Source organism: Mobula birostris, chromosome 4, assembly GCF_030028105.1.
Source record: "Mobula birostris isolate sMobBir1 chromosome 4, sMobBir1.hap1, whole genome shotgun sequence".
Classification (NCBI taxonomy): Eukaryota; Metazoa; Chordata; class Chondrichthyes; order Myliobatiformes; family Myliobatidae; genus Mobula; species Mobula birostris.
The window spans coordinates 136,096,692-136,109,591 of NC_092373.1; the positions used below are offsets into that span (position 1 = coordinate 136,096,692).

Sequence of the window (12,900 nt, forward strand, 5' to 3'; positions counted from 1 at the left end):
CCATATCCGTCCATTTTCCTAACATTCATGTGTCAATCTAAACATATCTTAAAGATACTTAATGTATCTGCCTCTTACACCACCCAGGCAACTCATTCTAAGCACCAACCATTCTCTACATAAAAATCTTCCCTTCACATATCCTTTGAAACTGTCCTCTCTCACCTTATCTCCTTACCTGCCTATCACCTCCCTCTGGTGCTCCTTCCCCTTCCCTTCGTCAGTCCTGACGAAGGGTTCCGGCCCGGAACATCGACCGATCTTTTCCATGGATGCTGCTTGACCTGCTGAATTCCTCCAGCGTGTTGTGAGTGTTGCTTTCCCCCTTCCCTTTCTTCCATGGCCTTCTGCCCTCTCCTATCAGATTCCCCCTTCTCCAAGCCTTCATCTCTTTCATTAATTGACTTCCCAGCTCCTTCGTCCACCCCTCCCCTTCTCCCAGTTTCACCTATCACCTTCTACCTTGTATTTCTTCCTCCCCTCCCCCCACCTTCTTACTCCGACTTCCCATCTTTTTTCTCCAGTCCTGATGAAGGGTTTCAGCGTGAAACATTGATGTTTACTCTTTTCCATAGGTGCTGCCTGACCTGCTGAGTGTCTCCAGAGTTTTGTATGTGTTGCTTGGATTTCCAGCATCTGCAGATTTTCTCTTGTGTGCAATAGTTCATATGTGGCCTAACCAGAGTTTTATAAAGTTGCAACATAAATTCCTGACTTTTGAGTTTAACGAAAGCAAGCATGCTATGAGCCTTCTTTACCACCCTATCAATCTGTGTTGCCACTTTCAGGGAGCTATGAACTTGGACCCCAAGATCCCACTGTTCATCAACACTGTTAAGGATCTTGCCATTAATAGTGTACTGTCTCTTTACATTTGGCCTTCCGAGGTGCAACACTTCACAGTTAGTTGGGTTAAACTCCATCTGCCATTTCTCCACCCTTATCTGCAACTGATCTATATTCCACTGTATTCTTTGGCAGTTTTCTATGCTACTCACAACCCCATTGATCTTCATATCATCTGCAAATTTAGTAATCCACCCATCTACATTTTCATCCAGGTCATTTATATGCATCATAAACACAGAGGTCTCAGTTAACTATTCTTGCCTCTCTCAATAACCTGGGGTACAACCCATCAGGCCCTGGGGACTTATCTATTTTAATGCTCTTTAAGAGACCCAACATGATTTCCTCCTTAGCCTCAAAGTGCTCTAGCATTTTAATACTCTCAGCACTGATTTCCCTATCCTCCACGTCCCTGTCCTTGTTAAATTCTGATGTAAAGTTCTCATTAAGGACCTCACTCACATCCTTTGCATTTAAGCAAATGTTCCTCTCATTAGCCTTGAGTGGTTCCACCCTTTCCCCAGTTATCCTCTCACTCCTGATGTATGTACACAATGCCTTGGGATTCTCTTTAATCCTACTAGCCAAGGACTTTTCACACTCCCCACACCTCGGCTTTCCTAATTCCCTTCTTGAGTTCTTTTCTGGCTCCTTTATAATTCTTCAGGGCTCTGTTTGATTTTAGCTTCCTGAGGTTTACATACTTCTTTTTCTTCTCGACTAAATTCATCACCTCCCTCGACATCCAAGGTTCTCTTACCTTCCCATCCTTGTCCTTCCTGCTGATTGGAACATATCTGTCCTGTACTCTGCAGTTGGTCTTGAAACACCCTCCACATGTTGGATGTGGACCTGCCCCAAAATAGCTATTCCCAATCAATTTTCCCTAGTTCCTGCCTAATGCTCTTGTAATTTGCCCTGCTTCAGTTTAATACTCTCCCGCAAGGTCCTACTTATCCTAATCTATGTCTATCTTAAAATGTAAGGAATTGTGGTCACTGTTGCCTAACTGCTCAACCACTGAAAGGTCAATCATTAGGCCAGCCTCATTATCTAGCACCATGTCATAGTCATAGTTATACTTTATTGATCCCGGGGGAAATTGGTTTTCGTTACAGCTGCATCATAAATAATAAATAGTAATAGAACCACAAATAGTTAAATAGTAATATGTAAATTACACCAGTAAATTATGAAATAAGTCCAGGACCAGCCTATTGGCTCAGGGTGTCTGACCCTACAAGGGAGGAGTTGTAAAGTTTGATGGCCACAGGCAGGAATGACTTCCTATGACGTTCTGTGTTGCATCTCGGTGGAATGAGTCTCTGGCTGAATGTACTCCTGTGCCCACCCAGTACATTATGTAGTGGATGGGAGACATTGACCAAGATGGCATGCAACTTAGACAGCATCCTCTTTTCAGACACCACCGTTAGAGAGTCCAGTTCCATCCCCACAACATCACTGGCCTTACGAATGAGTTTGTTGATTCTGTTGGTGTCTGCTACCCTCAGCCTGCTGCCCCAGTACACAACAGCAAACATGATAGCACTGGCCACCACAGACTTGTAGAACATCCTCAGCATCGTCCGGCAGATGTTGAAGGACCTCAGTCTCCTTAGGAAATAGAGACGGCTCTGACCCTTCTTGTAGACAGCCTCAGTGCTCTTTGACCAGTCCAGTTTATTGTCAATTTGTATCCCCAGGTATGTCCAGCACAGCCCCTTGACTTGTTGGAGCATCAACATATTGATTTAAGAAACTTTCCTCGGTGCACCAAACAAATTCTGTCCTATTCAAAGCACTTGCACTCAGAGGGTCCCAGTTTACATGAGCAAATCTAAAGTCCCCCATGAGAACAACCCTATTGTTTTTACACCTTCCCTTAATCTGCTTGTATACCTGTTCCTCAATGTCCCAATGTCTATTGGAGGGTCTGTCATACAATCCTATCAGAGTGATTACAACCTTCCTACTTTTGAGTTCTACACATACAGACTGAATGGACGAGTCCTCCATAACATCTCCTCTAAGTGCAGCTGTGATATTGTCCCTGGTTGTTGTGTAACTCTGCCCCACTCTTTTACCTCCCTCCCTATCTTTCCTAAAACATCAAAACACTGGGACATTGAGCACCCATTCCTGTTCCTCTCTCAACCAAGTCTCTGTAATGGCCACAACATCGTAGTTTCATATACCATGCTCTAAATTCATCACCTTTAGCCATAATCCTCCTAGCATTAACTACTATCCCACCTGCCTCTTTTTACCTAATTTGCTATACCTTTGGCTCCAAATTCTTAAGCTTAAATTCTACAATCAAATAAATTATTCCAAATGACTGAGCACCCTTAGCATCTGGCTGTTCTTGCTGAAGTCTGTTGAGCCAAAGCCTCCCACTCTATAAAATGGTCACTCCCACAATGGCTTCTCAGCTTGTACCTAACTTTTTTGTTGAGCTTTGCTAAGTTACTAATAACCCAAGCAATCTCCTGCTCCTCAGGTAAGTCCCAACAGACCCAGATAGCTTTTTAAAATTAGTGTGTAAAGTCCATAAAGAGCTGTCTCCAAATCTTGCCACAATCTCCTGCTCCGCAAACTTGCATGCTATCATAAAATAATAGCAAATTTATCCTTCTGCGTTCACCAGCAACTTCGATGTGTGTTGCTTGAATTTCCAGCATCTTCCTGTTGTTAGCAAATTTATTCTAATCATATTATAATAAAATAGCCAGCACACCTTAATTTGGATAATGGTATTATTTTGGAGAAAGGCAGAGAATGGCAGAGATGTTTAGTGATCATTTTCCAATGAGTTGTTACAGTGGAGCGTGGAGCACCAGACGCCATAAGAAAACTAACATTAAATCAGAAATCAGGACCTGTTGGTATTAACTTTACGCATGGTAAGAATGATGAATAAAATAATACATTAAAGTCCTCAGGTCTAGCTGATTCCTATTTAACCTTTTTTTGACAAATTAGTTGAGAATATTGTAGATGTCTTAACTATAATTTTCTGAAGTTCTCTGATTATGGGAAGAGTTCTTTGAGACTGGCATAATGGCAGGTTACTCCAATACTTAAAGAAAGACAAGATATGGGAAACAGGGCTTTGTAGACCATTGGCTTAATATCTGTTTTCTCAAAAGTCCTAGAGTCTATGGATAACAATGTTGCATGTGATTGATCAGACCTGTCCATGTGGATAGGAGACTGTAGCTGAAATGGTACTCTGCAGAAGAGGGTGTCCGGAGGCCGTGATAAGACAGTAACAGGAACAAATAACTCATCATCCTTTTGACCATACATCTCATACCTCTGTAGTTGATGAGTGTGAGGTCAATTGGACTTCTCTTTTAGGATACCCACATCTTTAATTGGATCAGATTGTGCCCTATATCTGCTCTTACCAGACACAAGTTTAACAGTGCTTAATGAGAGCACGTTAGATTGGGCAGAACTCCAAAGATAGCTGGGAAACTCATCCAGATACTTCCTGGATGCCCTGGAATGAGCCTTTAAATCCAGCTAAACTGTGTTCTATTTTAAGATGCTGTCCTCCTTACAAGGATGTGACATTCATTTGCCACAAAATGAACCTTATTTATAGGATCATGACAGCAGTGTTGGCACTTAGTTTAACCTGTTAAAGCTGCGAGGAGCTGAGATGTTCAGACCTGGCACATCCTACATCTGTTCAGAATCCAGACAGGCTCCAGCACTTTCTCAATTAATATGCAGTACATCGAACATAAGTCATAGATCATAGAATGATACAGCACTGAAAGAGGCCCTTCAGCCTGTAACATTCTTCCAAACTAATTAGTAATCCTGCCCAACTAAACTAATTCTTCTGTCTACACCATGTTCAGATCCTTCCATCTCCTTCACATTCATGTGCCTGTCTAACAGCCTTTTGAACATATCTATCCCATTTACCTTCACCATCACCAGCACGGGTAGCACAGTGCAAACACCCACCACTCTCTGTATAAAAAAAACTTGCCCCACCCATCTCCTTCGAACTTACTCTTTCTCACCTTAAATACATGCCTGTCGGTATTAGCCACCTCAACCCTGGGAGAAAAGATGCCAGCTGTCTAAAGTTTAGTGATCTTAGATGTCAGCTTTATTTGCCACATTTATATCAAAACTTTTGAACATACAGTGAAGTGCACCGTTTGTGTCAATGACCAACTCAGTCCAACGACGTGCTGGGGGCAGCCCACAAGTGTTGCCATGCTTCTGCTGTCGATAAAGCACACCCAACAACGTACTGATCCTTTACCTACTTGTACATCCTTGGAATGAGGGAGGAAGCTGGAGTACCCGGAGGAAGCCAATGCAGTCATGAGGAGAACATACATCCTCCCTACAGACAGCAGTGGGAATTGAACCTGGATCGCTGGTACTTGCAAGTATTACACTAACTGCTAGGCTACTGCATCTCTATCTAGCCTCTCATAATCATATAAACCTACTATTCTGTCTACCCTAACTCTGTCTCTCATAATCTTATAAAACTCTGTCAGATCTCCCCTCAGCTTCAGCCACTCAGAGAAACCCCAAGTTTAACCAGCTTTTTATAGAAATGCTCTCTAATCCAAGCAGCGTTCTGGTAAACTTCTTTTGCACCCTCTTCAAAGCCTTCACACCCTTCCTATAATGGGATGACAAGAAATGAATGTCAGACAGGACCTGATGAAGGGTCTCGGCCTGAAATGTTTCCGTCCATAGATGCTGCTTGACCTGCTGAGGTTCTCCAGAATTTTGTGTGTGCTGCTCAGCCCTTAGGATGTAGTGTTGGTAAGTTCTTCAACCTAGCAAAGCTGGAGTCAAGCCCGAACATGGAATAAGCATGCTTTGCAATTGTAGTCTAGCAATCGGGAGTGGGAGCCCTAGTGATAGACTTTAGCTCCTCGTGTCCTGCTTGTTGTGCACAAATAGGCTTGAGTTCTACAATGAAATATCAGTAATTACCCAGGTACCTTCTGACATTTCACTACCGAGCTAACTACAATTTCAGGAATACAAAATAATCTGCAGATGCTGGGGTCAAAGCAACACTCACAACACGCTGGAGGAACTCAGCAGATCGGGCAGCATCCGTGGAAACAATCAGTCGACGTTTCGGGCCGGAACCCTTCGTCAGGACTGGAGAGGGAAGGGGCAGAGGCGCTATAAAGAAGGTGGGGGGAGGGTGGGAAGGAGAAGGCTGGTAGGTGCCAGGTGAAAAACCAGTAAGGGGAAAGATAAAGGGGTGGGGGAGGGGAGGCAGGGAGGTGATAGGCAGGAAAGATGAAGAAAGAATAGGAGAAAACACAATGGGTAGTAGAAGGAGGCGGAACCATGAGGGAGGTGATAGGCAGCTGGGGGAGGGGGCAGAGTGACATAGGGATGGGGAAGGGAGGGGGAGGGAATTACTGGAAGTTGGAGAACTCTATGTTCATACCAAGGGGCTGGAGACTACCTAGACGGTATATGAGGTGTTGCTCCTCCAACCTGAGTTTAGCCTCATCATGGCAGTAGAGGAGGCCATGTATGGACATATCTGAATGGGAGTGGGAAGCAGAGTTGAAGTGGGTGGCTACTGGGAGATCCTGTCTGTTGTGGCGGACGGAGCGGAGGTGCTCGACGAAGCCGTCCCCCAATCTGCGTCGGGTTTCATCGATGTAGAGGAGGCCGCACCAGGAGCACCGGATGCAATAGATGACCCCAACAGACTCACAAGCAAAGTGTTGCCTCGCCTGGAAGGACTGTTTGGGGCCCTGAATGGTGGCAAGAGAGGAGGTGTAGGGACAGGTGTAGCACTTGCGCTTACAGGGATAAGTGCCGGGTGGGAGATCCGTGGGGAGGGACGTGTGGACCAGGGAGTCACGGAGGGACCGATCCCTGCGGAAGGCGGAGAGGGCTGGAGAGGGAAAGATGTGCTTTTCAGGATTTCCACAAATACAGGGAAGTCCCAAAGATGGTGGTGGCTGCCTGCAGTATGTTTCACTGTACATGTCCGACTGGATATTGAGCATTGAGTACACCATGGGAACACAAAGTTGTAGGAATTGCAGTCACCAATCTGCTCCAGATCAGACCTAACCTAATGGAAACCACTTGCTTATTAATTTCAGTGGTGCAAAATGGCAGCAAAGAATTCAGAGAAGTAGCAGTATTATGAACATTTTTTAGAAAATTGAATTTATTTAAATGCTTTTAGGAGTCATATTTATTTAAAGAGTATATTTAAATGTTTGACACTTTGACTAAGTTTTAATAGTGTTTGCACTGGGTGACACAGTGACACAACAGCTGGTGCCCCAGATGCCTAGCTTTGATCCTAAGCTTGGATGCTCCTGTGTGGAGTTTAGCACGTGCTCCCTGTGACTATGTGGGTTACCCATTTCTGCAAGGCATGAACCCATAACCTATATGTGTTAGAAACAACATAAAAATGTTTGACATCTTTGATTGCTAGGCAAGGCCAGACTGAGTTGTTGGTTGAAGTTCATTGTTTTTGTCACTTATCAGTACAGCATGAGTTTAAAGTCTAACTCAGCACACCTCAGGTCTGCAGCCTCACTAAAACTGGGTAAATCTTAGAGTGCATGTCATTAAGTAGACAATTTCCTGTATCCTTTACTTCAAATACAATTTGCATCTTTCATTTACTGGAATTTTGAGTTTTAGTGAATTATTTATCTCCTTAAGCAATGATAATTAAAAATTGGGAAGGAAGCAGACAGAGAAAGAAGCTGTGACAAATTAGGTGGAATAAAATGAGCAAGAGAAAGACTGAATTAAGGGACTGAGAAAAAACAGAGATGACTTATAAAAAGAAAAGTTACAGTAATTTATAAATTACTAAAGAAGGATGTACTACATATAGTTATGTGTCTCAACAACTTGAACTGTTCCTGGTGTCAGAACCTTAAATTTATTTCGTGGGTAATTATTGGTAAGACTCAATCAATTAATAAAAACAATAGGGAGGTTGAGTACGAGTTATTGCTCACAGCTGAAAAATGATTGATCAGCAAATTATGAAGATTTACAGCTTGTTTGGTTTTTTTTAGAGTTTAAAAATGGGTTTTATTTGTCACATGTGAAATGCGTCATTTTCTCAAATCAAATCAGTGGGGAATGTACTGCACAATCGTTGCCATGCTTCTGTCACCAACATAACATGCCCGCAACTCATCAACCCTAACCGTATACACGAGGAAATCTGCAGAGGCTGGAAATTCAAGCAACACACACAAAAAGCTGGTGGAATGCAGCAGGCCAGTCAGCATCTATAGGAAGAGGTATAGTTGCCGTTTCGGGCCAGGACCCTTCGTCAGGACTAACTGAAAGAAGAGGTAGTAAGGTGGAGAGCAGGCAAGGAGTTACAGTGAGAGGGACAGAGGGAGAAAAAAAGAGAAAAAAAGGGAAAAAATATATTAAATAATAATATATTTTTATGGTGCGGCTTCTATATATTGGCGAGACCCGACGCAGGCTGGGAGACCGTTTCGCTGAACACTTACGCTCTGTCTGCCAGAGAAAGCAAGATCTCCCAGTGGCCACACATTTTAATTCCACATCCCATTCCCATTCTGACATGTCTATCCACAGCCTCCTCTACTGTCAAGTTGAAGCCACACTCAGGTTGGAGGAACAACACCTTATATTCCGTCTGGGTAGTCTCCAGCCTGATGGCATGAATATTGACTTCTCTAACTTCCATTGATGCCCCTCCTCCCCTTCACACCCCATCCCTTATTTATTTATTTAATATATTTTTTAATTTTTTCCCCTTTTTTTTCTCTCTCTCTTTTTTCTCCCTCTGTCCCTCTCACTATAACTCCTTGCCTGCTCTCCACCCGCCGGGCTCCCCTCCCCCCTTCTCTCTCTCCCCAGGCTTCCCGTCCCATGATCCTCTCCCTTCTCTAGTCTGGTATCCCTTTTGCCCATCTACTTTCCAGCTCTTAGATCCACCCCTCCCCTCCTGTCTTCTCCTATCATTTCAGGTCTCCCCCACCCCCTCCTACTTTCAAATCTCTTACTATCTCTTCTTTCAGTTAATTCTGACGAAAGGTCCCGGCCCGAAACGTCGACTGTACCTTCTTCCTATAGATGCTGCCTGGCCTGCTGCGTTCCACCAGCATGTTGTGTGTATGTAACCCTAACCGCATGTTGCCACCAACATACCCTACCCACAACTCACCAACCCTAACCGTATGTCTTTGGAACATGGTGGGAAACCAGAGAACCTGGAGGAAATCCACACTGTCACGGGGAAAACATACAAACACCTCACAGTCAGTGCTGGAATTGAACCCCGATCTTACTGTAAGTGGTGCTGTAAGGCGGTGTGCTAACTGTCGCACTAGTGTGTATTGTTCACATGAACTTGCTGAATGATTGTTAATTAACAAAGGTCTGTGTCATTAATTCCACCATTACTTTTCATGAAAGGTTTTCTAACAGTAGCCAAATGTCCAAATGGCTGAGCACGCTGAGGGTGTCAATGCACAGTTCTTGACACTGCTTTGTGTAAGCAATAGATCAGAAAGAGGAGAATTTTACAGCAAAATATGAACTTCAAAAATAAAGTTCAAGGGAAAACTAGATCCTAATTACATTTTGTTCAATAATCTTTCTGAACGTTACTGGTCCTTACCTTCATTAACCTCATCGTTTTCTTTATCAACTTGTGCTTTCAAGACATACCGTTTAATCAGTCGCTTCATTATTTGCTGAGAAAGACAAAGAGAATTAATAAAAGAAGAATATCAAAGAATATTTCTGAAAAAAATTACTGCTTAGAATGAAAATCATAGTGTATAATAATTATGCTTAAACTGGTTGTAGAAAACTAAGAAGCAAATGTATTATGTTAAAATAGTAATTCATATGAGCTAGCTTAGTCTGAGATTCATGCATAGGCTTCACTCACATGATTTCACCTTCCACTCAACTCCACCGCGTAGTTAAGTAAAGTGCAATTTCAGGACTGGAACTTAACTGGCACCAATTGAAACCATTCCTCTTAAGAGGAGGTTGATCATTGCTTTCAACCATTGGAAATATTTACATAATCTTTGAGGAGGTTGCATCAAGTCAAACCCAACCAGGGATATGAGATGATGCCATGATTTTCAGGTATATTCTCAACAAATTAGGGCTGCTGGAGAAGGAAATCCTCTATACACAGGGGTACAGGAAGACACTGTTTAACGATGAAATCTCCATAGCAGGACATTATTAATGAGGAGGCGTGAAACGATAATGTAGTGGCTAGCACAACACCATTCTGTGCTGCTGATCAGCAGTTGGGGTTCAATTCTCACCACTGTCTATCAGGAGTTTGTACATTCTCCCTGTGGCCATATTGGTTTCTGGGAGGACAAACCAGGGCAGGACTTGTACGGTGAATGGTAGAGCACCGAAGAGTGCAGCAGAACTGAGGAACCTGGGAGTACAGATCCATAATTCTTTGAAAGTGGTGTCATAGGTGGGTGAGGTCATAGAGAGACGGTTTGGCACATCGGCGTTCATAAATCAAGGTATTAAGTACAGAGGTGGGATGTAATGTTGAGCTTGTTGGCGAGGTCTAATTTGGAGTATTGCGTGCAGTTTAAAGTTCGAATTTATTATCAAAGTATGTATATCATATGCCACATTGAGATTCATTGTCTTGCAGGCACTAATAAAACAAAGAAACACAATAGAATTCACTGAAAAAACACACACAACAAAACCGCCACATGTCCTCTTTGGAAAAGAGGACAAATTGCACAAGCAGTAAAAAGAAGTAAACAAAGTCCTGTGGAACGCGAACTGCAGAGTCGCTGAAAGTGAGTCCACAGCTGAGGAGCCTATTCAGTGCTGAGCCGAGTGAAGCCAGTCCAGGAGCCCGATGGCCACACAGGGCAGTTCAGTGCTGAGCCGAGTGAAGCCAGTCCAGGAGCCCGATGGCCACACAGGGCAGTTCAGTGCTGAGCCGAGTGAAGCCAGTCCAGGAGCCCGATGGCCACACAGGGCAGTTCAGTGCTGAGCTGAGTGAAGCCAGTCCAGGAGCCCGATGGCCACACAGGGCAGTTCAGTGCTGAGACGAGTGAAGCCAGTCCGGGAGCCCGATGGCCGCCGACTACAGGCAGGACGGCAGTTCAGTGCTGAGGCGAGTGAAGCCAGTCCGGGAGCCCGATGGCCACAGGGCAACAACTGCTGCTGAATCTAGTGGTGTGGGACCCAAAACTCCTTCCCCTCCTGCCTGACAGGAGTAGCGAGAAGAGAGGGAGATCGGTCAAACACAGGCAGCCATCGCTGAACACCTGTTTGTTTTCTGCTCTTGTACTCAACAATTTTAATCCAGCTCAACGCTTTAATTGATGTGTGGTAATGGAGCCGACCATGTGTTCACCTTCCACTATCCAGCCTCGACACAGTGTCCACCCTGGTGAGGGCTCATGAGAGTTTAGTTCGCCTAAACCCCCAGGAGGTCGCAAAAGCGCTGTATCATTTAGTCGGCTCAAAAGTACATATTTAAAATGAAATTACAGGCTGCAGACTGCAGCGATCACATTCAGAAGTATATCTAGAGTTTTGTGAGCTGTCTGAAAAAAGTCGCCATTGGTTGCTGGCGCCATCTTCTGGTCACCTGCCTCCAGCAAATATATCAATAAGATTGAACGAGTGCAGAGACAATTTACAATGATGTCACCAGGACACAAGGACCTGTGTAATAGGGAAAGGCTCAATAGATTGGGACTTTATTTCTTAGAGTGTAGAGAATGAGGGGAAGTTTCATAGAGGTATACAGAATTATGAGGGGTAAATGTAAGCAGGCCTTTCCACTGAGGTTGGGTGAAACTAGAAATGGGAGTCCTAGGTTAAGGGTAAAAGGTAAAATGTTTCAGGGGAACATGAGGGGGAACATTCTCCACTCATAGGATAAAAATGAGCTGTTAGCAGAAGTGGTGGATGCAGGTTGAATTTTAACATTTAAGGGAAATTTGGATGGGTACATGGATGGGAAGGGTGTGGAAGGCTGTAGTCTGGGTGCTGATCGATGGGTGTAGGCAGATTAATAGTTCATCATGGACTAGAAGGCCTGGGGTCCTGTTTCTGTGCTGTCATGTTCTATGACTCTATAAGGTCAACATTAGAATGAAGTGCCCATGAGTTGGAAGTAGTGACAGGAACGGTTCCTGGCTAATGTTCGTAAAAACATCATCAAGAAGGGTATGAGTCACTCTGACACTTTCAAACGTTTGCACGCACAATATATTGTTTATCTGTATGCTGTGGAGGCTTTTCATCTTGTTTTTAATTCATGAATCGAAATTTGACTGTCATGGTGAAATTGTATCTGTGAAATCCCTAGCAATTTAGTAGAGCATCAATTATTGTGTACAATCTGGTAAGACCTCCATGCCTTTTTCATCCCTCTGATCTTCTAAGGAGGAACAGCGATTTTTTTTTTGTCCGTCCAGTTCCTGGCATTCTTTGAGGGCTATAGGTCTGCATATCAATGAGGTGATATAACTATTTGTTAGTATGTTGCAGTATGATAAACATATTAGGTCAACTCATGTGGTCTAGCAAGATCCATCCAAATTAATTGGTCATCTTACTGTTGAAAAAGTCATTCATAGTTTTGTCATGTGAAGATATTTTGCACAGAATTGTGAAAATGTTCTTTTTTCTTGTGACTTTGCAGTCGTATAACAGACGATGAGACATCTTTCTCAAAGTTGACAAACTGAATGGAATAAAGCTTTTATGAATAAAAATAAATTAATCACGACAATAGCAGCTGACACCCATTCAACTGATTTTGACAAGTAAAAAATGTTCACAAATAGCACTTACCTGATATCTAGTCGGCTGGTTTATAATGCTGTTGAAACTTTGGGTTTCTGAAATCCTTAGATTAGACTGTGCAAATAGATTTAGCTGAGAAAAACAACAAAAAAAACACTTCAAATTCACAGAATGATACAGCACAAAATGAGTCTTATCATCCCACTGCAACTGTGTAGTTTTTTGGTAGAGTTCACCGGGGAGATG

The 12,900-nt window shown here is 43.4% G+C and overlaps 1 protein-coding gene across 1 annotated transcript in view; it reads right to left on the reverse strand.

Annotated features, from left to right (window-relative positions):
- LOC140196031 (short transient receptor potential channel 3-like) overlaps positions 1 to 12,900 on the reverse strand; it is a 140,583-nt gene that overhangs the window by 13,599 nt on the left and 114,084 nt on the right. The window contains exons 11-12 of the mRNA XM_072254730.1: positions 12,703 to 12,786; positions 9,509 to 9,584 (exon numbers count right to left, since the gene is read on the reverse strand). Of these exons, the coding sequence (XP_072110831.1) occupies positions 9,509 to 9,584; positions 12,703 to 12,786 (160 nt within the window). The remainder of the gene's footprint in view (positions 1 to 9,508; positions 9,585 to 12,702; positions 12,787 to 12,900) is intronic.